A 27,354-nucleotide genomic window follows, 5' to 3' on the forward strand; every position below is an offset into this window, starting at 1 on the left:
TTGGGAAGGAGGCACGTAGGTACGTAGCAGTGTGCAGCGTTGCCTTGGCGTTATGTGTCTCAGTCTTGCTAGTTTGCGCGGGGCCTTCTTAAATCAGTAATGAGTGGATGGAGAGATGAGGGGTGGATGTCGGACACGAGAGTGTTGGATGCTGGATACAAAGTGTTAGAAGCCGAGCAGTTTATCTTGTCGCAGAGAAGCGACCAGTGTCACCGACGTTCCCTGCCTTTTACCTCTTCTGTACTTTAGTGGCTCTACCAGACAGTTAAATAACGAACAAGACATTGTACCCAGTGTTATAGGCTTTTGAGTCAAATCATGGACTCTAGAGCACCTTAACCCACGGAAACTCCACTTTTCCCCTTCTTTCCTCGTCAGTTTTTCACTTTTCTTAGCAGTAGGATTGTTGTGAGAGGATAGAATGATATGGTAGTTTTATAAAGTCGTGCTTTGCGTATAATAATTACCCAGGTAAAAGGGTCAGGATTATCATTATCTTTATTATTATCATGTTACCTATCCATCGTATCCTGAGTTATGACACAAGGATAGAGATTTTAACGGAAAGCTGCTCATGATAATAATCAACTTAATCACCCCCAAAACTGTGGCTATGAAAACGTATCTTAAAATACTTTAAACCTTTTAATCTTTTTTTTTTAGCCTTCAGAATCTCTCCAAGATTTAAACGTGCGTTTTTATATTGTGTAGAAAGTGTATGGCCTTAAAAATTACATATAACAAACTACGTGAAAATAGGTTTCACTTCACCTCCCAGCATTTCTCTCATTTGTAGAATGAGCTGGTTGATGAGTGATTTCTAAGGTTCCTTAACCATTTCAAACATTTGACATTTGACTGAATGACATTTCTGGGAATACAAATAAAAAGAAACAGAAAGGGGCGCCTGGGTGCCTCAGTCGGTTAAGCCTCTGCGTTTGGCTCAGGTCACGATCCCAGGGTCTTGGGGTGGAGGCCTGCTGTGGGCTCCCTGCTCAGCGGGAAGCCTGCTTCTCCCTCTCATGCCTCCCCTGCTTGTGTTCCCTCTCTCGCTGTCTCTTTCCCTGTCAAATAGATAAATAAAATCTTTAAAAAAAGAAACAGAAAAACTAGATTGGGCATGGCAGCACTTGTAAATCATAGCCAAAGCAACCAACCTTTTTTTGAAAGAATTAAGTGTTTCTAGTAACTGTTTCCTCACTTACCTTCATCATTCCACTTTTCTCATCTCCGGTTCCCTGAAACTGCCCTGAGGTCACCAACACTTGTGGTCATAGTCTGGACACTTTCCTGTCCTCATCTTGCTGTACTTATCTTTAGTATTTTACCCTGTTGACCACTCTTCCCTTCTTCTAATTCCCTTGACTCAAAAAAACATTCTTTTTTTTCTTTTATCTTCACAGCTACTCATTGGTGTTTTTAGAGCTCCTCTCAGACCTTACACCTAGAGGTGGGTTCAGTATGTCTAAGGTTGCTATTACTCCAGGGGAGTGTAAAGGGTGTGTCAAGTGTATTAACATCAGCTAAATTGCTGTTGCACATTCTGAGTATTCCACATCAAAAGGAGACAAGTCACTTGAATAAACACACTGGAATTCTGTGAGAATGGCACCCAAAACCAAGATAGTAGTAGAGAGCTGACAACTGGATGATTTGTTTATCCTTTGTGTGTTGAGCATGGCAACTCAAGAGAAGGAAAGGTGAAGAGGAGGGACTGTGAAGAAAAAATTTCCACTTAAAGCAGAGTTTATCTAGGGGTTATGAACTGACTATTGTGTTTCAGCACAACAGGCGGAATCTGGTAAGGGTCCATAAAACTCAGTGACTGGAAAGTCACACTCTCCTTATTGACTTAGTTGCAGACACTTTCCTGACATATGAACACAAGGATTTTTATTTTACATCAATTGTTTACGAACCTATATATTCATTCTGTCCTATATCCAGAGCACCAGTTTCCAATGCTTAATTAGCATAACTCCCATGAGCTTTCCCTTTCTAGCACTTAAAAACTCTTCTCCTTCTCAGTGAAATTCTTCATAGAAATGGGTTCCCTTACCTGGTAGGTTAAAAGATCCAACTTTTTTTTTTTTTTTAACCTCTAATGGTACTTGGTTTACTCTGAGAGTGAGAAGGGACCAGGTGAGAAGCAACCAGGATGAAAGTCCCAACACTCCACATTCAAGCCGTCTTGACTGAATTATTTGTTGTTTTATGAAACTACCAAGCTTCTTCCTGCCTTACCTCTGGATATGTAGTACATGGGACTGTCTGCAGATGTCTAGCTCATTATGAAACTCAGCTCATGTGACTTTCGGGGGGAACCTTCTTTATATCCTCTGTTAGATGCCACTTTGTCATCGGTTTTGTACTCACCACATAGTGATATTTATTGACTCAGCTGCCCAGCCCCTTGCTACCAGCCACTTTTGAAAGCAAAGAGAATCTTTTATTCACATTTGCACTCCAAACCCTCAACATAGTATCTAGAGTAGTGTTTCTCAAAATTTAGCATGTGTCAGAACCGTCTGGAAAGCTAATTAAAACCAACTCCTGAGCCCCACCTTCAGAGTCAGCTTCAGTTAGTCTGAGTGGGGTCCAAGGTTTCGCATGTGGAACAGGTTGCTCGGTGATGTTATGCTCCTGGTCTGGTGAACAGTACTCAATAAATATTCATTAAATTATAAACTATTTTTTAAATTGGATTTGAAACCAAATTAAAGCATTTCTTAAGCTACCCAGAGTAAGGTAAACATGAGTCCCTGTTCCTCAAGATGGGGTCCTTGAACTACCTACATAAGCATTACCTAGGTGTAATGCAGGAGTTCTGGCCCCAGGAGGGACCCAGTGACGCAGAATCTCCATTTAAACTAGATTGCCAGGTGACTAGTATGCACATTAAAATTGAGAAGCATTGGTCTAGTGTGTGTGTGTGTGTGTGTGTGTGTGTGTTTTCATTAGTATTATTTTGGAGTAGTTTTCTTTTTTTAAGATTTTATTTATCTATTTGACAGACAGAGGATGAGTGGGGATTTAGAGGGAGAGGGAGAAGCAGACTCCCTGCTGAGCAGGGAGCCCTTCATGGGGCTCAGTCCCAGGACCCCGAGATCATGACCCAAGCCAAAGGCAGACGCCCAATGACTAAGACACACAGGTGCTCCTATTTTGGAGTAGTTTTAACAATCTCCATAAAACTGCCTTTCACAGAATATTCCATCTGTGTATTTTCCATGTCCTTTGTTTTCTTACTGATGATGATATTGGGTGTATTTGTTTTTCTTTTTGTTAAGTGTACCAATTAAGCTTTTAAAAAGCTTTAAGTGGGGGCACCTGGGCGGCTCAGTTGGTTAAGTGACTCTTGGTTTCACCTCACGTCATGATCTTGTGGTTGTGGGATCAAGACCCACATCAGGCTTTGTGCTACTGGGGAATCTGCTTCAGATTTTCTGTCCCTCTTCCTTTCCTGCCCTTCTCTCTCTCCCTCTCTCAGATTCTCTCTTCCTTTTTCTTTCCCTCCCTCCCTCCCCCTCTCTCTCTTTCTCAAATGAATAAAGTATTTTTTAAAAAAGTCTTAAGTATTTAAATTAGGTAGTGAATTTAAGTTTAATCATTATTCATGGAACCTTCTTTAATACAGATTTCTGAAGGCTGTAAGTCAAGGGCACAGGACATTTTCCAGACACCAGAACACAAAAGGATGTAAAGGTAAAATGACTAACTATTGAAATGGTAAAAAGATAATAGTAAACAAACATATGAGAAGTAATAGAAATGCTTCATTCTGTAGCAGTTTTGCAGAATTTAACATCTCTGTTAAGGTTACAAATTGCAATCTCTTTAAAGCAGTAGATTAAATGTTTTAATGATATATTGAGCTATGTACATTTTCTATTTTTTATTTTACTGAAATTCAGTTAGCCAACATATAGTACATCGTGAGTTCCAGATTTTTTACTTTTAAAATAAGTGTATTTTTAACATAAATAAATGTAATATTAAGAAATAACACTGTTCTTCTGATATTTTTTCTGATGCTTGTTTGCACACTGCCTAATTAGCAATGTTTAGTAAAATTATAATTATGCATTAGTACAACTTAAGAATGTTTCTATTAAGTATTTTAGATTACATATGAATTTGGTTGTCTCTAAACTAATGCCAGATGTTCCAAATGTTCAAGCAAATGTTATTTCTTTGTGAGTCAGTGTAATCTATTTTAAACAGAGAATTTTTATAGCACATAAAAAATGTAATTAGAGTATAGTGTTAGTAGGTTAGCTTCAGGGGAATTATGTAACAGAAAGAAAATATATAAAGCTGGAATTTCATCTACTTTAGTATTTAAAAAAATCTTACAGGTTGATTGTTACAGAAACAAAGCCTAAGAGAGAAACAAAAGTAATTACTTTTTTCCAACAGAACCATTAGTTCAAATTTAGCAGTAAGAAATACATGGAACAGAAAACAAAGGTGAAAGAATAGCCACCTCTGAAGTCAATGATTTCTAATTAAAAAATGTGTTCATATTCCAAATTGCAAATGATTTTAAAATAGGAATGTGGAGGAGCTGTTCATGCTTAATGGAGAAACTAAATCAATGGTAATATGTAAATGAATTTATGGAGCAATTTTTACCTGATCAAAGCTTCAGTCCCATGACATAGGAATAGTCTATGAAATGCAAATGCTCTCAAGCTTTTAAAACTAAAAATTACTGGGGCACCTGGGTGGCTCAGTGGGTTAAGCTGCTGCCTTCAGCTCAGGTCATGATCTCGGAGTCCTGGGATCGAACCCCGCATCGGGCTCTCTGCTCAGCGGGGAGCCTGCTTCCTCCTCTCTCTGCCTGCCTCTCTGCCTGCTTGTGATCTCTCTGTCAAATAAATAAATAAATAAAATCTTAAAAAAAAAAAAAAAAAGAAAAAAAAAAAACTAAAAATACTGTATTTACATGTTGGGAGGTTATAGGTAGTACCCCCAGGATAGAACCATCTTTATGGTGGAACAGGATTAACCAGACAAGTTTATTACAATGACATTAATTATTCAAGGTCTCTAACAGACTTGACTTGCTCTGATTCCATAGGCTCTACATTAATTTGCTAGGGCTGCCAAAATAAATACCACAGACTAAGTGGCTTACACAATAGAAATTTTATTTCCTCACAATCTGGAGGCTAGAAGTCCATGATTAAGGTTTCCAAGATTTGTTTCATTCTTGAGGCTTCTCTTCTTGCCTTGTAGATGGCCATTTTCTCCTTTTGTCATAATATGGTCTTCCCTCTGTGTCTTCATCTCCTCTTCTTTTAAGGACACCAGTCATCCTTGGATTAGGGTCCACTCATACCCACATTTTAACTTCATTATATCTTTAAAGGCCCTTTACATTAATATGAATTTTAGGGAGCTATAATTCAGTCCATAACAGATCCTAACATACTTTGGGTTATACTATAAATTCTTATAAAGAACAAATTAAACAACAGAATTTGCGTAGTTAAGGCAATACTGGTATTCTTACCTATAGGACATTGATGATTTCTCATAGCAGTGATCAATGGCTATTCTGACTTAACAATCACTGTACATTTGATCAATGTGAATCTGCCCTTGGGAGATGGATCCACTCTGAGCTCTTAAGCGGTTTGAATTTTGAGCCTCCAGGGCCTGACTTTGTCAAAATCATCATTTATGTCATGTTTCATTTTCTAATTGAAGAATCCACTACCAACATTCATTTGCCAGCCTCGTTTCCCTACCGCCTACCATAAACAAATGACAAACATTTACCTGCTGCCACTTTATTGGGTGGCATTCTCTCTAGCTGGTCAGGAGGAGATAGAAGTTGAGGCAGGAAAATATAGGTGTTACTAAGCTGGTGATAGCTTTAGAACCAATGCAGTTTAACTAACTGCTTAGGCTTTTATGATATTTTCGTGGAGGCCTTAAGAATTGCTGCACTAAGGAATAACTTATCTGGGGAAAAAGAAGGGAGAATTTATCCACAAGCTCCCTCTTGGGCTATATCTCTTTGGTCAAAGATCAGGTTGCTGGATTTAGCAAAAACAAACAAAGTCCCATGCAATATTTGTAATAGAATTACTTAAAAAATTCATTGTTTGTCTGCATTTCAAATTAACCAAGTGTCCTGTAGTTTACTTGGCAACCCTACTCTCAGAACATTAACAACTATGGGTTTCCTGGCAGCTATGGGGGAAGCCAGGGCTTCCCCAGATCCCAGGCACCAATGTCAGTTTCTCCTTAAGATGGTGTGGCGACGGTGGTGATGGTGGCCAGGAGGTAAGGCAAGAGGTAGAGACAATGATGGAGGGGGGTGTGTGGGCAGGAGGATGCAGGCACAACTGCATGAATGTAGGGTGATAAAGAACAGAATTTTCTCTAAAGATGAGTCAATATTCATTATCTCATTAGTATCTGTAGAACTATACTGCATTAGACACTGGGAATACATTAGCTATCAGGGAGCTTACAAAACATAGCTTGACTATTATGTTGAGCCCTGGTTTAAAGATGCTTAATGAATGCTAGTAAAATGAAATCAAATTTTTTAAAGGTATTATTTTTAAGTAATCTCTGCAACCAATGTGGGGTCAAGCTCACAATCCCAAGATCAAGAGTTGCATGTTCCACGGACTAACCAGTCAGGGTCCCCTGAAATAATTTTTCAAATACCACCTCATTAGATGGATATTTTCCTAAATGACTACCTTTGCAAAAACAAACAAAACCTCCAAAACCCCCAACCTATTATATGTATTGCTTTCTAGATCCTTCTATAGAGAAATAGATGGTCTCCATCAAATACTGGAATTATTATTCAGTAAGAAAGAAAAATCCATTTGTAAATAACATTTCAAAAAAAAGTTAAAACACATTAAATAATATTTTTTATTTAGATGTTCATAAGGCATATCTATGAGATTGATCTAAAAACATGGCATGTAATTTGATAGCAATATTTTGGAGATTACAGAGTTTCAGCAAATACCTATTACACAGTTATAAAGAAGATGATATTTTGCAAGCAGATACAAAATATCTAATGAAAGATCAAGGCAAGAAAATGAGTATAATTAATCAACAATGGAAAGTCAATTTTAACATGAATTGCACATTATCCTTTAAAAACTTTTAAAGGTAAGATTTACTGCAATCTAGTTCATTCAAAGTGTTAAACAGTATCATGACAAGGAACCGAAGGCCAGAATGGATTAGTTTTGATTTCATACAAAGAAACCCAAATATACAGTGGGTCAAATATAGGAAAGGGAGTTGAATAGTGAAGGAGTCAAGATCTTTCTAGTTTCTAACTGGCGTTCCTTAGGGTGTGGCCTCGATCCTCTAGGGCATTTGCCAGGCCTCCTGTTGTCGCCACAGTTCTGGCAGCAAAATGGAGGAATATGACGGAAAGCACTTGCTGCTTTTCTTTGAAGAGATTTCTAGGAAGCCACCCCTACGTCCCCCTCCAACTCACTGGCCAACACTCAGTCCCATTGGGATACCTAACTACCAGGGCAGCGGAGTAATGTGATGGGCAGCAGCTTTTAAAGAAGTAGCGTGGACACTGGGAGACAACATCCAGTCCCGGTGCAGGCTGGATATCTGCAAAGCCATGAAAGACCTTCAAGGAAAACCTTCAGAGGATACTTCCTTGAAGTTGGCAATTTAAAAATCAAACGAAAGCACCTGTTTTGGTGATTTAATTTAGTCTATCCAGCTACCGGGAGAATCCTATATGTATAGTCTGCCCTAATTTCGGATGACTGCATGAAAGCCAATGATTTGGAAAGTTAAAAGAAATCTCAGTATGTATGCATGTTAGGCTGAACTAAATACTGTTTTGGTATTCTATGGACAGAATCTCTGAATATTAGCACTTTATAACTTTCTTGCATTAAAAAAATTGAAGAACCCATTCATTCCTGTAAAAGCCCCTGTGCAAAGGTAAGAACAACTGTGTTTCCACTAAAAGCAGTACAGGTTCATTTAGAGCAATTACATATACTGAATATTTACCAGAATTTGTTTTGCTGACTTAATGAACAATTGAGGGTAGAGCATCTCATTTTCATGACAACACATCACAAGTAGAAATCTTAACACTGAATTGAGACATGTGTAGCAATGCTTTTAAGTCAGAATTCACAAAATAATTTCAACACCAAATTTTAGGCTGTTTGAATACTTACATCAAAACAGAGATTCTATAGACTGACACAGGTTCAATGTTCATAGTATTACTAAAGAAATAGTTATGAGTTACATTTTGGGAATTTTATTTAAAATATCATATAAGAAAACACCTTTCACAAATAAAACTCTATTGGGGGGCAAAACTCTTTGTTCAGAATTTATTATGACATAGTTTAATGGTAAAAGGCAGTTAAAAAGAATTAAAATTTTATCATTTTATGTAAGAGATAAACAATACAAAAATCAGATATGATATATTCTTGAAGCCCTTTTACACAAATAAATTTCATAATTTGTAAGTATGAATATACCTTAAATTACTAACAAATTAATTTTGAAAGTAAAATTCCTTAAGTCAAGATTAGGCTAATTTATAAGAAATTAATCAGGTAGTTTGATACTGGAGCTCACTAGCCAATCCTGTATGTAGCACAAAATAATTATCTCCAATAAATGCCTATAAATATAGTTTCTTCATACTTTAAAATATTTTAAAATTTAAATAAAAATCTCTACATGTAGACAATCTGGGCTAAATTTCCATATATGCTTTGAAAAATATATGTCAGCATGAATATAATCTTATTTAAACATGATTTTAAATATTCTTAATAAAGGAGACATATGAAATCTGCACACAAAAGCTAAATAGTACGATTCAGCCCATGATGATTTTCCTCTCAGGAAAAAAATTACTTAAGTTTTTTTGCATAGGATTAAGACTGGGTATATTTTCTACATTCTTATGATTTTCTCAGGGGCACTTCTCAAAGTACACATTAGGAAACAAACCCTACTACTTTAAAGTCCCCACCACTTTCTCACACCTAGCAAGAGCAGAATTCAGTCCTACTTCTGAGGCCAGAAAAATGACAAAAAAAAGTGATTATGAGAAATAATGACTAAGAAAAATAATCTGGTAGAAAATGGTAAAATAAGGCAATTAAAAGTCAAATAAATAAAAGTCAATATTTCTGTACTCTTAGATAGGCTTTTAAACATTTAGAATTTAATGAATTTATTACATTTATTCTAGAACTTCAAAATTATTTCATCTTTGTAGTACTAAAAAGGCGATATTATCATTTGAAACAAAAGTTACATCCTATATACATTTTCATAAATTTTGTTTTTTCACATTTTCAAAGGCCCCATTTATCTGTAGAGGTGATAATGTTATTTGTATTATTGGCTACTTAATATACACCTGCAGCAATATAATTCAAGAGTCATCTAACTTTAATGGATATTTCATTGTATTTTCACATTAAATGGTGAAAGCCTGATCTTGAGAGAGTGAAACTTGAGGAAGAAATACTGAAAATATGCTGTTAATTTCAGTAGTGCGCTACAACAGTTTATGGGTCTTTTCCTTTAAAAGTTCTCACCCAACTGAATTCCTACTATGGACTAGCAAGTAAGCGATTATCAAGAGGGAAAGAACAGAATTAAAATAAAGAAAATGGAGAGCTCAGTTAAGAAGTACAAGATACTTAAACTCACCAAGAAGAGACCGCCAGAGAATCATGAGAGATTTACCAAATTGACAAGGTGCAGCAGTAGGGAAAGAGCCAGTGGTGGGAAAGGTAGTGTCTACTAAATAAAACTCCTTCTAGGGGAGCCTGGGTGGCTTAGTTGGTTAAGCGTCTGACCCTTGATCTTGGTTCAGGTCATGATCAGGTTCGTGAGATCAAGCCCTGCACTGGGCCCCTGGGCATGTAGGCTGATTAAGATTCTCTCTCTCCCTTTCCCTCTGGTCTACCCACCCTACAAAATTCCTTCTGTTTTGGCAGCTGCATCCAGTAGTACCTCAGTGGGTAGGTTTAGAAATGTTATAATTTCAGGATATATACTTACATAATGCATATACTTGTATCTTATCTGCACCTTTCTAGTTTAATAAGGAAAGAACAAATGGGGAAAAAATGTCGGGCATTCTAATCAAGGTTTGAACAAAATGCAATTTTAATGTGCAATGTCAGCACTGAAAAATTTTATGAATAATTTATATAACTGTATGTCTCTAGAGTAGATTTATAATTAACCACTTTTCTTAATATCCTTCATGCTTGCAAACTGCTCCCTAATGAATGGTTGAACAGGCAGGAGGACTTCTCAGGAAGAGTAAAAGAAATGACCAACTCTACAAGGATTTTTAAAGATTCTGGAGGACCTCAGACATTCATTAAAACTGCTATGGTCCTATCTCTGCCAGAGGCCCTCACTGTGTAGGGAATCGTATGGATTGCCATGGGGCTCCAGGGTCACGTCCCAGGCAAGATCCTCTTGCAAGGTAAAGAACTGTAGATTATCTCAAAGCAATCATAAATTTATGACTATTATTTTCATAAATTTTTGGTACCCATAGCACACTGTAAAGAATGTTAATGCCTCTACTGACAAAAGAGGAAGCATCCAGACTGGCATCATGATGGTAACACACGGGGACAGAGCAGAGACAATCAGCCTGGAGATGGGAGCCTCTGAAATAGGACTGCCTAGACTTGAATGCTGGCTCTGCTTCTTAACTAACTGCATGACGTTGGGCAAATTACTTTTTTTATCCTTCAGTTTTCTCATATGAAAAATGAGGATAATTACCTCTGTTACAGGGTTGTTGTAAAAATTAACATGGGATAATACAAATAAAATGCTTAGAACAGTGCCTGGCATGTTAACATCCCTCAGTGAACGTCAGTAAAATCTTACAGCAGATAGAGTGGGACTGGCCAGCGTGCAACAACGTAGATCAGCTGACCAACAACTATTGGTGGGTAGACTTCATTCCTTCCCTCTAACTGGAAACAACTGTAAGATTCCTAGGCTTGGTACCATATTACAAAAATCACTTTTGGAAGCCAAATACCATGGTCTTCTCCCTAACCAACCTAATAACATGCAAATGAAACCTCTCTGTAACAAGATGAGGAATAAAATCTTTCATGAGGTACATATTATCAGTATGCATTTCACATCTCCATTGCATTTCAAATATAATTTCAGATTCTATTTTTTTAAATTTGTGTTTGTTCACAGGTTACACTGGTTCATATAATTAATTACATTCTTCAAAACTGATTTTATGAGAAAAATATAGGAATGTTACCATTTACCCTTACTGAGATGCTAATGTAATGTGACCCTTCTTAAAGTTAATATGTGATTATGCATTTCTATTTCTTTAGCAATTAAATTAATTTAACAATTAAAACCTTAGGTAAGCTTCAGAAAAAAAAATATCCATTAAGTTATATTAAAACTTAAGATTCTGCTGGTTTGCAAGTTTTTTCTTTTAACATTATGTTGTATCTATATTATTAATCAGAAATATCTTTGCCTGATTATGGAATACAGTTTGTTAAAATAGGAGTGTTATGGATGTGCAAAACAAAATAGACAAGTTGACAACAAAAATTCATATTGCCAAAATATGACATCTGTGAAAATTAATTTCAAGAAACTCCTACCACTAATTTGGTTGAGATCTTACTGGATAGATTTCAGCCCACATCAATTTGACAGTGCACTTGCAAATGAGCAAAAGGAAGTCATAAAAACAATGGCACGAGTGGAACTCTATAATTTATCAGTGAGCACCATTTATCATCACATTACTGTAACCCTCTCTGGTGAGAGATGAGGAACTGCTCCTCCAATACCTTCTTCTAGAAATTGGCTCTTTTCCCAACCTTTTTTAATTCTCTTAAGCTTTCGGCTTATACATGGAAGGAGTAAAATAATCTTACCCAGAATTACAATTGAGGGCAAAACAAGAGCAAGAACGAAGTTGGGTGGGGTGTAAAACCGGTAGTATTCTTCTTCAAAGGCTCGTTTCCATCCATAAATTAAAACATGGAAAGTACTTATGAGCAGAGCGACATATCCAAGGGTAGACTTGGGTAGAGGAAGAAGAAAAAGAAACAGAATAAGGAACAAATTATTCAAACTCATAAATTAACCTATCCAGCGCCACCGTATTTATAGTGTGCTAAAACTATATCTTAAATTAGTGAGCTACTCTTTGTTCTCTACTGACTTAAATAATTATAATATTTCCACAGATTCCATATATATTTATTCATGTGTTTGCACATCTTGTCTTATACAAATAAAGCCATATTGCATATAGTCTAATACTCTATTTTATTATAGCAAGAATCTTTTCCTCATCATTAAATACAAAAACATGACTCAAATGCTATATAATAACCTACTGAAAGGATGTGTTATATAGTTCATTTAGTCAATCCTTTTTGTTGATCATTTACTCTGTTTCCAACTTTCCTCCACCATAAGCCCTTTTCTCTATTTTGGTTTATTTCTTTAGAACTTCCTTCTTTCTTTCTTTCTTTCTTTCTTTCTTTCTTTCTTTCTTTCTTTCTTTTTTTAAGATTTTATTTATTTATTTGACAGAGCTCACAAGTAGGCAGAGAGGCAGGCAGAGAGAGAGAGAGAGGAAGAAGCAGGCTCCCTGCTGAGCAGAGAGCCTGACGTGGGGCTCAATCCCAGGACCCCGGGATCACGACCTGAGCCAAAGGCAGAGGCCTTAACCGACTGAACCACCCAGGCGCCCCTAGAACTTATTTCTAAAAGGGGGATTACTGGGTTTTCCTTATAGGTACTGATGAAAACTGTAAAACTTCTTTACAAAGGTTATCCACATTTCCACCAGTTGTGGATATTTAAAAATATGTGTATGTGTGTGTATATTATATATACATACAAATATACATATATAATAAAAATTAAGTGCTGAAGAGCATTCTCCTCCCCCACATCCTTCCCCACATATATATATTAGCTGAGGGTAAACATGAAAAATCTTATACTGTTAGTATGTAATAGGAATAGCATTTCAAACATGCGGCTTTATTGACCACATGAAATTAATAATTGAAATTATTAAGAGTACTTTCGTTAAGCGGGTCATAGGTGAAAATCTAAAAGGTCAGCATTCAGGGCTCCCTAAATTATTACGCTTGATTGCTTACTTTGAGAAATGGTCTCTGTAATATCACATCAGTCTAATGATGTAATGTCTAACTTCACTGGGAAAGGATCGACCCTCCAGCAGACAGTTGTTCTGTTTTGCAGCCACTCATCTCAGTTTAATGATCACTTGCCCCCATCTAACACCTTTTCTCAGAGGGCCTTCTGTCTCTTTTCAAGTGTTAAGCTGACAGTTGGAAAAGTGTTTGAAGGAAAAATGAATTTAGACAGGGAGATGCCCTTAACTTGAATGAGCTCTTTAGATGACTTGAAAGAAAAAAAAAAAAAAAAAGCTTAAGTAAATAGGCACACACAAAACAAAACAGAATTGTGTGTACTGCGAAATGCCAGTCACCCACATATTTTGCTACAGATCATTTGGATACAAAAAATACTGACTTTTTGATAATATAGGTGGGGTCTGGGTTTGAGTTACACATTTTACAAATATGTATATTTATTAAATAAATCTTACTGGAGGAGGTGAATGTTTATTAAAGAACACAGTGCTGTTTTGAAACACCTTTGTATATACTCATAGACACATATATACAACTAATATGCAAAATACATATATGAACAAGATTCATAAGGCTGGTTGCTTGTCATAATCCATTAGCCCAGTCACCTAATTTGCCACTGTTTGTGTCTGTGTGTTTACACACACATTTCTTTTACAATATTCAGACTGACCTCCCCACTTGAATTCAAATTAATGAGATTTTTCTAGATGGATCAAAGTGACTCAAAATATAAAGTAATTCTTTACTCACTGGTCAAGTAACAAATTGACTTTTGGCACTGAACTTGATCTAAGCTTACCCATCCCCACCTTCATTTAAAAAAAAAAAATTTTTTTTTTTTTAATGAACTTTAGTCATAACATAGTAGGCAGTGCTATCAAAGTCTTCTAATAGAACCCTGTACTGGCTTTTGCTTACTAAACCAGAATCGTCCTAGGCTGGCTTCCAACAATTTTCACTCCCTGAGCTAGATGCATAAATGCAGCCCCAAAGGCACTCTTTTATAAGAAGCATATTTAAAATTAAACTGTACCTAACACTTAAATTCTATGCTGCCCAACCTCTCACCAAAAAAACCCACGTACCTGAATAAAACTGAATTCCCTCCAGTTTAAAGCATTGCTCACTGACGGGATAGAGGTGACTGCCAGAAGGGACAGTAAGCCAAGGCTCATTATGCCAAAGGAGATATACATTTCAATTCTCCAGACTTCTTCCTCGTTCCAAGAGTTTTCAATATTTGCATGAACCTAAGGAGAGCAAATGTGAATTTCCTTTATTTGGCAGAATAGTCACAGATTCAGTACAGTTTCACTCTTGGCATAAGAATACCTCATATATGGACATATTTAAGCTGTACTTTTTCAATTTAACAGCCTGGAATGGAGAACCTATTACCGGATGGTATTGTGCCAGGTGTGGGGAAAAGAGAAGGGAGAGTTAAATAGAAGGAGGTCTAAGAGTCTCTCTTTCCTTACATACATGCGAGGGGGTGGGAAAATCTGCCACCTACGCTGTCCTACATCACAGTTACAGGGAGTCTGGAGTCCCAAGACCAGGAATGCCAAGTGGTTGGTTCCAAGGTGACAAAAAGAAATAAGTACTGGCAGTTAGACTTAGTTTTGAGGTACTTTTCTAAGTTGGTTTAAACTCAGTTGAATATTTTGGGTACATTCTGGCTTTAGATCAACTTAGAATCCAGGAAGAAAATTTCTAAATTACGTCTTTATCTTCCTCTCTCACTTGAACAATATTTGTATGTACTTTACCTCTTTTTTTCCTTCTTTCTTTTCCTCAGGAAGCTGAGATTTCCCTATGGATAAAGTCATACTGAATGCAAATATTTATTCTCTTGAATTGGCTCATTGATAAATTTTTCCAAATGTCCAATTGCCTCATTCCTCTATAGTACTTTTCCAAATGTCTTTTCCTTACACTGATAATACATATATAATCAAGTCAGACTTGATAACTCCGAATGTGTGGCATTCTGCATAGAGACTGCTTTCAGAATTGTCTATTTACATGTGATGGTATAATTAGAGTATAAATCAAAGGTTGGACTCCCTGGGCTAAAGCTTTATTTATTTTTTAAAAATATTTTATTTATTTATCCATGAGAGACAGAGAGAGAGAGAGAGAGGCAGAGGCAGAGGGAGAAGAAGGCTCCCCATGGAGTAGGGAACCTGATGTGGGACTTGATCCCAGAACCCTGGGATCATGACCTGAGCTGAAGGCAGATGCTTAACTGACTTAGCCACCCAAGTGTCCCTAAAGCTTTAAGTATCTATTCATGCATAACAGATTCTAACTTAACAAAGTTTCACTCTGTCCAGTTGTAATTAACCAAACAAATGAAATTTTTTTTAAAAAGCTAGTTCTGAGCATTAGGCCCCCAGAACAATCATACCAACATCCTGAAAAAAGCCATAGAGCTCCTCTGTGAAAAAAAGGCTCTTATTATCTTGTTTTATGTCTATACCACAATACAGAACAGCAACATACCTCAGTAGACCCAGAGCTTCCAACCTGCACCTATCTGGCCTCCCAATTCATTCATTCATCCCACAAATACACTTTGTGAGTGCCTTACTGTGTGCCAGGCATAGTTCTAGGCATTAGGCATCTATCAGTGAACAAAGCAGACAAAGGTCCCTCCTCTCATGAACTTACATTCTGCTGAGAGGACACAGACAGTAAAGACAATAAACAAGGGGAACATGTGTATTAGGAGGTGGTAAATGCTATTGAAAAAAGTGACAGTAGAGCAGAGTAGGAGGGTGAGGGGGGTGGGGGGGGTGTGGGGTTGAGGCAGATGCAGGTGTCAGAATTTAAAATGGTGTTCAGGCTCCCCCCTCTGTGAAGAGGTGAGCTCTACACCAACAACTTCAGGAACAGTGAGGGAGCTGGTGGGGCAGATATCAAAGCCTAAGGATTCAGTTCAGAGAAGAGGTGTTTTTAAAGACATAATGGCTTAAAGAATATCAATTTACTAATTTTTTTTCACATTATTTTAGGTTGAAACTGTTGAAACAGGCATAAGTACCAAGTGCTGCACACTTGGATCAGGGTGCCTTGGTTCCTTATGAAATGCAAAGCTCCCATTTGTTTGGGTGCAGTGTCCTCGGCTATCCCTGGTAAATGCTATGTCAAGTAGCATCAGTGAAACCCCTTATATTACATTTGCTGAATGTGCATTACTGAGGAAAATTTCCCTCCACTCCACCACCAAATGCCTTGCATGAAGCTTTCTGGGAGATTTTCTTACAGATCTAAGTGCTACAAAGGTTCACGTGAGGACCTAAAGCTTCACTGGAGTATTTTCTTTCCTCTTTTTGATAACAAAAGCCTTGTAAATGTACGTCTCCTCATCTTGGCTTCCTATCCTGTTTTGTATTTTCAGTGGTTCTAATTTTGTCGCATATGTTTACTGAGAGTTGCCTTATCATTTCACAGAACATGGCCAAATTAAACATTGAAATACCTTTTTAATGCTAAAAGCAATCACTGCAGTCATAACATTAAAAAAAGAGAGAGACTAAAAAAACCTACTAACCCTTTATTTCTGTTGTTCTTCTTTAAAGGAAGATGTATAGTACCAGCTTTTATCCTAAATGATTTTGAATCAGCCACACAATTCTTAGACAGAAACACTGTATAAAGAACAATTCTTCCCTCTCCCTAAATATGCCAAAATTTCGATTACAAGGTCTGTAAAATTTGACAGTATTTTAAATCTCACATTTTACAGATTATACTGATAAGGAAGTTTACTAGTATCCGGTGAGTTCCATACCTGCTGATAAGCCATGTTGAGAAACAAGTATCTCTCTGACCTTCTCATTGGTAAGCAGAGGCTGTAGGCAACATGGACTGAAGCGAAGAAAAAGCTTAGTAACCCAAGCTGTTTTCTGCACTGTAGCCAGGTCTCCAACCAAGGCGGAAATTTCCTATACTTGGTGCCGTAATAAAGCTGATAAGCAGCTGCCAGGAGACCTGCCAGGTATACCAGGGACAGCAAAGTAATGGCAACTATGGGCAAGGTCTTATTCACAATCTCGATAGGAATCTTATAAAAATCACTCTGCTGGTTTCTAGCGTATGGATGTATCACATCTCTGACAAAGGAATAAAGAAAGAAAAACGTGGCTAGGCTTATGGCAACCACCACTGGCCCTCTCCAGAGAGTAAAGAGTCGCAGGGGTAAATTTTCAATCTCCCTAGCTGATGATAATGATCCCAAGTCAACAGGAATGAAATTCAGCTGACGGGCAAGTTCAATAACCTGTTGTCGAGCTTGAATGTTGTTGCTGCATATATAGACCTGTGGCAAAAACGAAAGACTCATCGTTACTGTTGTTTATAAAAATAGTGATGTTTACAAACTTCACTTCCCCTATGGAGCATGTGATGAGCTTGAGTGATACAAAAAGTTAAGGAGATAAAGCATTTATTAACATGTTAATCTTTTTATTAATAGGTTAAAGCAGTGTCATAGAAATGACAAAGACCTTGCTACCTATGATGACATGAAAATAAAATGCAGAAAAATCCTGCTGGAACCTGGGATCAGGACGTCCTCAGGGGAAGGAAGGAGGAGTAAGGAAAGGTTTCTAGAATGTGTGGTTCAGCAGCAGTGGCAAGGTAAGGTCTAGATGGAGTTTGGGCTGCTGGCCATCCACTGCCCACCCCAGCTCTCACTCCCACAGGGACAGGAGTGCACTTGGCTCCCTGGGGTTCTGAGGTCAATATCTAGTTCTAGGATCTCAGTGATTGTCTCATAGAGGCATTACAAGCACTGTCCTTTATAGACATTCAGCAAGAGAGTAGATGGGCATAGACTCTGGATGGTTGAATCTACAAATAAAAATCTCTAACTTATGTCACGATGTTGTACTATTTATAAGATTTATCTTTGGCTTAAAAACTGATCCACCAAGGGTCTCTGAGAAACCATGAGTAATCTCAAGTTATTATTATATCACTTCATGAATCAGAATATGAAATTCTTTCATCTGTAAATAAGGATACTATACCTGTGTGGAGGAAAAATGGTATTATAAAGCTTGGTTAATTTAAATGGTAAAGCAACCGCCATTATCTAAGACTAAGGTATTACTTCTGTATAATGAAGTGATGGGTGAGGGTAACTTTCAAAACTACCCAGACCTCTTTGATATATTATTGTAGCTGGGAATTCAGCAAATACCCGTTGAACAGAAATTCACTGCTGAAGTGAGCCACTATTACTCTCACTCAGGCCTAGAAAAATATTGTCAAGTCTCTGGGTAATGTTTGGGGAAAACAAAGTCCTAAATATATCCCTGAAGATGTTTATATAAGGTCTCTGGAATAGACCACACTGAAATATTTGCATGCTAAAACCTGCATTATGCTGACAATATAGAGCTCTTTGGGTTATTAATCTTACCTAACGTTAGCCAGATGAATAACAAAGTCTATATTGTGACACAAGTGTTCGTGAACTTCTAAAATGGAGTGGGAAGAATACCTACATTCTAAAGAAATAAAGAAAAGCATTCTAAATTAATTTATTACAGCTGTGACAATGCTGAGCTTTTATTAAATTTCTTATTAAAAAAACACTGTAATAAAATTTAACTATAAATATAGCCTATAAACTATAAGATTTATTTAAACTTAAATACATTTAAAATACATTTAATTTATAAACCTAAAAGTGTAAATCAAACATTAGTCACAAAGGCAGAAAGACTATGGAATACAAATGAAACTATTTCTGTAGCTCACTTTGAATTCAAGTCCATATTTTTTGTAGTTGTTAAAGAATTAAAATTACCACAATTATGGGCAAAGGATTAAATTTAGGTTTCTCCCTAGTTTGTTTGGTGTGTATCCATTCCTAAACTTTGATGGATATCCAAAAGGAAAAAGGATTTAGAAATAGCCTCTGGGAAAGCTGGGAAGTATATAATCGTTTACTGGTCTTCCAAATTAAAGACTCGAAAGTGAATGGTTATCATGACCTGATACGCCATGTATAGTGATACAATACTTGAATTCATTTTCTAAGGCATTGAATATAGCATGAACTGTCTTTATGAACAAAAATAATGAAAGTATCTTATCATCATCTTACCTATAATGCATAACTACACCTCTGAAAAATTTCTAACATGCAGTATTTCATGTATTTACTTATAAAAGCTCCCGTTCCATAAAGGCATTGATGGAGCTCCCCATCTGCTTTATTTTCAAGTTGAACTAGATAGAACCCATACACTAAAAAAGAAACTAAGAAATCCAATCTGCCTCCCCACACAGATTAAAATCTACACCTTAAATAAAACAAACGGCACTATTTTAAATTCTACGAGTAATCTTCATAAAATAAAAAGGCACTTCTACAGCCTTCTTCTTGAGGATCATACTAAGTAGTTGTGTCATACACAGATGGAACACTGTTAGCAGACAGCTGCCAGGAAGAAGGAGGAGGAGGGGGAGGTGAGTTGGGGAGATAGAGAGAGGTAGAAAAAAGATGTGTTTGTTATTGTTTCAAGTTTTGAGGAAGCCAGGAGAGATTCAACACAGTGGGTCCCATTATTCGTCAGCCAACTTTGCCCTTTCCGGAATTAGCTGGTTATGACAGGAAAGTCCAAGTAATTTTCTCAGCCTTCCACCTTATTTTTTTAGGGTAGAAATGTACCTTTACAAGGTCAGGACATGAATTTTCAGGGGCTCAAACATGGTTTTCAAAACGAGAATCAGTGGAGAGTATGAGAATTTGGCTTTTAAATGTATGACATTTGTGTTACTACTTAAATACAAGATACCAGATAAATACCAATAAAACGGGATTGAGAAGTACAAACTTCCAGTTATGAAATAAGTCAGTCATGGAAATGAAAAGTACGGCATAGGGAATGTAGGCAATAGTATTGTAGTGATATTGTGTGGTGACAGATGGTGATTGCCCTTCTCGTGGTGAGTCCCGAGTGATGTACAGAATTGTCGAATCATGATCTTACATACCTGAAACTAATAGAACACTGTATGTCAACTCTACTTCAGTTATTTAAAAAAAAAGAAATTAAAATTAAAAAAATTAAAAATAAAATACATACCTGCCGGCTGGCATCCTTGGGTCCTAACTGAAGTGCCCAAGCCGAGACAACATTAAAGCCTTTGACAATCAGGGAATCCGGGAATAATGAAGCCAAATATTCAGCATTGGATTCTGGGTATTGGTTTATCCTCATGTTATTGCTCACATCAATCAGGATTTTACCCACAAGCAGATGTCTGAGGTCCCAAAGGGAGGTGTAATGTTCTCTATGTATAGCAACAAATATTATATTTGTTTTTGTGAGAGCATCTTCGTGATGAGTGACATCTACCACATGAGGGAAGAATTCGGAAGCAAACTTGGGATTTCTGCTTCCTATAACTACATGATAGCCACACCTAATAAGTCGAATCGTCAGCGATTTGGCAAAATCCCCACTTCCAATTACACCCACAGTGACCTTCCTTGCATCTTTGATACCATTTATGCCATTCGGCAAAAAAGTTTCGCTAAGGTTCTTAGGGCTTCCCATCATAGAGATCGATTCCATGATACAGGCTCTTTCAAGATCTCCAGAGATATCCTAGGGGAGAGAAAATAAAATCCTCATCAATTACCGATTACCAATCATTCATCCTCTTCTAGACATCATAATAATACCCCTCATTTCTGAGGTAAAATATTTTGGCAAGCTCTAAAAAGTAGAGCCCAGCGAGACACAATTTGTAAGCTGAAAGAGACTGTCAGAGTAGAAAAATGAACTGTCACAAAGTTGATATGCTAAAGTGGAACTTCTAAAATTTTAATATACACACGAATCACCCAAAATCTTGTTAAAATGCAGATCCTGATTCAGTAGTTCTGGAGTAAGGCCCAAGAGTCTCACTTTCTAACAAGGTGATGGCGGTGCTGCTGGTCTCCTGACCTCTCTTTGAGCAGCAGAGCACAGAAGGCAAGAGACTAAAGTTTTCACCTAGAATTTTAAAAAATTTTTCTAAAAACAAAGTTCTACCAAGTCAAGTGGGTCAGAGTGGCCAGTCAGAAATGCCACTAGCGGTGGAGGGGACAGTGCTAGCGTGTGAGGGTATGTATGACAACAGAAGACACAGACGCCACAAAAAAACTCCATTTAAAACTGGCTTGATTCATTCAGGGTGGATTCTATAAATTGTCCTAAATACCTCAATAGCTAAGGAGTAACTTTATTATTAAATGAGAATAAGATAAATTGGTTAATAAAAAATGAACCCCCTGGCATTTAAGTATTATTTTAAGAAAAACCGGCTTCACAATATAACAAGGATGAATTAAATACCACTGACTTCTATCATTCACTCTATATTCTGTAATTTATTGAGAAAGACAGTTTTCCAGTGAAAAGGGGGTTAGCAATGTTTTTATGGTCTTAAATTACACAATACTTATGAAGGCTTTTCCTTCCCCCTTTTATTTGTGGGCTTCATAGAATACGATGCACTTCTGTTCCCTGAAAAAAACTGTCAAATTCTCTCTTACTTAAGTGACTAATACCTGAAATATTGATATTTGTAATAACTTGCTCAAGAAGACCACATCAGATGGCCATGAATCAGTGTCATTGTTGGATCTGAACAAAAAATACTCTTCCGTTCCATCCCCGTTGCACAATTTCTTTTATGCTTACAGCAGATGTGGCTCACCACAGAGAACTTAATGGATTTTACAGGAACAGGTAGAATGCTTCAAAAAACATGTTTTGGGGATTTTTCCTAAGAAAAATTTAAAATTTCGACTAGAGACAGAAAAACTCAACTTTTACCCTACAAATGGATCACAATGGCTCCAAAAAAACCTGTTAAACCCATCTTTAGGAAAACAATAATAATATTACCTAATACTCATATAGCACATTCTGTGTGCCAGCTGTTTGTGCTTTTTTTTTTTTTTAATACTTTATTTATTTGAGAGAGAGTATGAGCGAGGAGAAGGTCAGAGAGAGAAGCAGACTCCCTGTGGAGCTGGGAGCCCGATGCGGGACTCGATCCCGGGACTCCAGGATCATGACCTGAGCTGAAAGCAGTCGCTTAACCAACAGAGCCACCCAGGCGCCCTGTTTGTGCTTTTTTTGATAACGGACTAAATCCCACCACCGCTCTATGAGATAGATACTAATATTGTCATGCCCATTTAGAAGATGAGGAAACTGAGACACGCAGGAAATGACTAATTAATTTGTTCAAGGGGATGAGTGTGAAAGTCAGGGAGCCGGGATTAGAACCCAGGCAGTCCAGCTAAGGCACATGTCACTTTGGTGCAGGTAAAGAATTTAAGAAAGGGGTTTTTTCTTTGGGGAGGTGTGGGAGGGACAGGCTGGAACAGTGACGGTTGTGCTCAGGTTAATATATTCTCTGTCTCTGGCCGTGGTTCACTCCTCAGCATTACCTAGTGATCTTAATGTCTAACTCAGATCCTAGGAAAGGAGAAAACACACTATTTTTTTAATCTATTACACGTTTCATTTCACACTTTTCAAGACAGAAGGGGTGGTAATTATTTGCTTCCCATGCACTCAGAAAGCCAGGAAGAGGTCAGAGGCACCAGAGTAATAGAAAACATCAACATCCTCTTAGAGGTATCGTGGGCTCTCTTGGGAATCAAGAGGAGTTAAAGGAACCAGAAGTCATTACATCAATGCTCATTTCATTCAACGATCCAAGGTGAACTGGCCAACTTACCCCTCATTGTAGATGTTGCCTAAGGGGGAAGAGAGTTACCAGACTCACACACAGGAACCCAAGTGTCCTACCTGTACCCCAGCCGGAACTCTGAGTAGAGATTGTGGCAACTCCCAGATAGAAGAATTGCCCCATTGGCTTTCAAACACACAGCAAGAAGAGCACGAGGTTTGCTCACTCTGCCTGGTGCTCTGGGCGTCACAGCAGGTCCTATCCCTTGAGCAAGTGGAGAGGCAGAATTGTAATCTCAGAGCTGCTTCCTCCCAAAGGGGAGAACGGCTTTCTAGAGCAGTGGTTCTCAACTCCAGCTGCAAACTGATGTGACCCGAGGAGCTTTAAAACACAGTGATACCTAGTCACCTCCACCCAGATTTTTGTTTAAGTGGTTTGGAGTCCAGCTTGGGCATCAGGATTTTTTTTTTTTTTTTTTAAAGATAATCGGGTTTTTTAACACAGCCACATTTGAAAACAACTCTACTGAAAGATTCAGGATTCAAGCCAATACTTAGTTTGGTATTTGGAAATAACAAATGCAGCTCTTTGATCCTCAGTTATGCTCATTTTTGCACTGTCGCTTGTAATAATGAAAAATAACACTAGCCAGAGAGTAACAGTTGCCATGAATGCAGGAAGCTGAGGACAAGGCCTGCCGCCCCTCCTCCTCTCCTCCTCTGGCAGAAGCAGCATCAGAAGGACCACTCACTGTTTTGCAATTTCCCTTTCTCCACTTTCTGGAAAGGTCAGTACCATTCCTTAAAATGTGTCATCCCACTGCACAGGATATTTTGTTCCTGTTGTTTCATAACATGCAAAATGGTCATAACATCCCAGAATGGTCCAGAGATGGTATCTTATCTTTCTGTCTGACAAGGGGCTCCAGCTGTCCAGGCATCAGAGGCCCTGCTGATTGGAGGGGATGGGTTTCCAAGTGGACTGACTTGCTTTAGAATGCTGCCTACCAAACTCCCATGTGAATATGATCACCTGAGATCGTGTTAAAATGCACATTCTGATTCTTTATGTCTGGCGTAAGGCTTCAGATGCTGTGTTCCTCCCAAGCTCACAGATGATGCCCCTGGTCCTAGTGGTTCATGGGCCACACTCTGACTAGCAAGGCCCGAGAGTCTCTCTATCTTTTCATTGGATGCTATTCCCAGGTAATACAGACTAAAGAATTGAGAAGACTATGGCATTTATGGAAAGTTCTGTTTTTGAAGTATTGAGGAAAAAGGACAGGCTTTGGCTTCGGGAATCTCCTTGTTTTCTGAGTCTGTTTCCTTTGTTACATGGAAAACAAAGAGGTTGTACTTGACTCCAGCAGTCCAATACTAAAACCCCTTTTGTTTCCAAGTTTTAAAGCTATATAATAATAGTAATGTCACGATTTTATATTTAACACTGTGACACTTCAACTTTATGAGCTTGATTTAAAAGTGTGATTTCAGTAGCACATGGGTTCCTTGAAATTTCAAGATCACAGTTTTCTTGAATGGCCATTTGACCAGCTGTTTGCATTTAATCAAGTATACCATCAGGGTCAAAGGATTATACTCAGCTACATGGCCTCCTAAGATTTTGCTTAGAAGGGTTTCGTTGACATTCCTCTGGCTGAATGGCAGCTGTTATGCTATATAACTAGAACCTATTTTGTTTCATATACAAACATCCAGGGCATTAATTTTTAGATGATAGTAACTCTGAAAGGGACTGTCCTCAGAGATCTAGATGACATCTACAACCTGATCATATAGAGAGGTCAAGAAACTATAATCCCCCAGGGCCACGAGATGGGGTAAGTATATTTTTGACTTTGCAAGACCACATCTAAACTTTTCTTCTCCTCTCCTACAGACACTCAGCTCCTTTGAGGTTTGGGGAAACCTCATAAAACCTCCCTCTAAGCACTGCTATCAGCTACTGACTTCTAGCTTACTCTTGATCACTAGTGACTTTGACATACATAGTTTTACACACATAGTGTTCCTCTCTCTGCCAGCCAACAGTTATTCTTCTCCAGGATGTCTTCATTCAAATGGATAAGGCATCCAAACTCATGGCCTCTTGTTTCCAACAGTCACTCATCAAAAACAATTCATCTCTGCTCACCCCACTCAGTCATTCACTTTCTGACATCTCCAAACACTATCTCGGAGCCTTCCAATAATCTTAGTCAAATAGTTGCAGTGATGATTCAAGTTAGCAGAACAGACCTGATGCTTTGATCCACTATTTTCTCACTCTCCATCAACCTCCTCCTGATTTCTCTTTACCCACCCTAGACTCCATAGCATATAGTTATGGTCACTTGCTTAAAAAGATCAACTCTTGTTAAGGACTAAATGCTTGTGTTCCCCCACAACCTGCCACCTCAAATTCTACTAAAATCCTAACTTCCAATGGGAAAGTATTAGAAGGTGTAGACTTTGGAAGGTGATCAGGTCCTGAGGGTAGGACCCTCTTGAATGGAATTAGTGCGCTTATAAAATAGACCTCACAGAGCTCTTTCTATCTTTCTGCCACGTGAGGATAGCAACATGACAGTCTATGAACCAGGAAGTGGGTCCCCACCAGACACTGAATCTGCCCTGTTAATAAGAATAAATATTCTTTGTTGTTGAATGTATCAAAAGATGTGAGATCCAAAAGGGATGTACTAGGTCTATAGGTAAGATCCCTCTCTTTGCTGATCAAGACATGGCAGTAAGTAAGTAATAGGTCAGTGTCATGGTTACTGGTGGAACACAGAATAAACGCCTCTCCTGATGTCCTGTGTCCTTTTTTGAAACTGCAGTCCTATTCTTTCCAACTTCTGAGGTACCTTCCTTCTCACCTTCCTTACTCATTTATGATCCTTTCTTTAAAAATGTATTTTGCTTCATCTGTGCTACTTTTTCAGTATTAAAATATAATTATGCTCGTTCACTACAAGTATATTTCCCATGTCACCAGTAAAACAAAAAGTGACTCAAATACAGCTTTTCATTTCTTTTTTGCACAGTTAGCTCAATTTATCATTGTTTATATTGTTTCAACCTTCTCCCACCCCCCCCCAAAAGACTGACTAGCTAAGTGAAAGAAATGGCAAATCATTTCTAAAGAGACTGCAAGATGTCTGGGATGGATATTGTTCTTCTGTAAATAGCTTTTAAGCTTGGAAACAGCAGACAGGAGAGATGCAAAGTAAAACAAACAAACAAACAAAAAAAAACCCACACAGACTCACTAAAAGAAAAAAATAAACAGAGGAGATCAACGCAACCAAGAAATAATAAAGGTTAAAAGGCTGTGTGGGGGTGGGGCCGGGTAGGGCGGCTGGGAGGAGGTGGTTTGGAGAGAATTTTAAGGGTTCACAGTAGTGGGGCTCTTACTAGCACCCAGTCTCAATCTTGAGAGTGGGGGAAGGGGCCGGAGTTCAAATCCTACTTCTCCCAGTTTCATCCATTACAGTGATGAGTGATAATTAACTATGGCTCGGAATAAGTTTTTCCATCTAAGAAATGAACTGCCTGAGGAGTAAAAACTGACACCAATCCTTCTCTGAGGAAGGGGTGGGGAAGATAATAAACGGAAATCTCTGGACAAAATTTTCTTTATCGCTCTGCTCTATTTTAAGAGCAAGATTTTTAGGGCATAATTTTCAACAAGTTTTGGCTGAGGCTGAACACAGGGCTTAAAGATAATTTAGGACACTTCAAAGAAGAGGCCAATTACCTCCGAACACATAATGGCCTAAACACACCGGGGTCGCATAATTGGCTAATAAACAAAATGACTACTGGAAATACTTTTTCGCAAAGCCGCGCTGCATGATATTCTGGGAGATGCGCTGCGTGAACCCGAAGTGGTAGCGAGACTATCAGGAAGGCGAAGGTAACCTGCACGTTACCTACCTGGGACGTTGTCTCTCCCGGCCTCCTTTTTCCTGGGCCCAACCTCAGGACTTTCTGGGGAGCTTGTGGAAGACCAAGAGGAGTAGAAGGAACAATCGATGAAACAGACACCTTTCCCCACCCTTCCCACTCCCCACCTCCAGGTGCCCGGAGATCAGTACCGAGCCCGCAGAGGGCGCGGAATCCGGGAAGGACCGATGCAGCGTGTGGCGACCACTGCATCTTGACCCTCAACTCCGCCGCCGCCACCTGGTCTCGCGCTCCTACCCGACCCGCTCACCTCTGCGTCCCCCACGCCGGGATGGAGTGAACCTGGCGGCTCTCCGGGCGCGGCGCCGACTCCCCCAGGGGCCTGCCCGGGCACCAGGGCCTAGGGACCGCGCCTCCGCCCGGCGGCTGCAGGGTGGCTGCCGCGGCGGTCGCGCTCCGGTTGCTTCCCCGCCTCCCCTAGCTGGATCGCGTATTGCTGGAGAGGAGGA

General features: G+C 38.5%; 1 protein-coding gene and 1 long non-coding RNA gene across 3 annotated transcripts; one reads left to right on the forward strand and one right to left on the reverse strand.

Moving 5' to 3' along the window:
* Nucleotides 1–17,878, forward strand: LOC116878327. 2 transcript variants are annotated; one of them, XR_004384830.1, is made up of 3 exons: nt 1–19; nt 3,638–3,705; nt 17,704–17,878. It is a non-coding gene; the product is annotated as an uncharacterized LOC116878327 (long non-coding RNA). The 2 variants fall into 2 exon arrangements; XR_004384829.1 differs by lacking the exon at nt 17,704–17,878 and adding an exon at nt 6,205–6,306 and having other exon boundaries at nt 5–19.
* STEAP2 (STEAP2 metalloreductase) lies at nt 8,139–27,354 on the reverse strand. The gene is made up of 5 exons (XM_032875660.1): nt 27,156–27,354; nt 20,330–20,854; nt 17,020–17,547; nt 14,309–14,473; nt 8,139–12,105 (listed from the first exon to the last, which is right to left on the reverse strand). Exons 2-5 carry the CDS (start codon nt 20,819–20,821, stop codon nt 11,818–11,820), a joined length of 1,473 nt encoding a protein of 490 aa, XP_032731551.1. The 5' UTR covers nt 20,822–20,854; nt 27,156–27,354; the 3' UTR covers nt 8,139–11,817.

Source organism: Lontra canadensis, unplaced genomic scaffold (assembly GCF_010015895.1).
Source record: "Lontra canadensis isolate GAN:19392208 unplaced genomic scaffold, GSC_riverotter_1.0 scaffold2, whole genome shotgun sequence".
In the NCBI taxonomy this organism is placed as follows: domain Eukaryota; kingdom Metazoa; phylum Chordata; class Mammalia; order Carnivora; family Mustelidae; genus Lontra; species Lontra canadensis.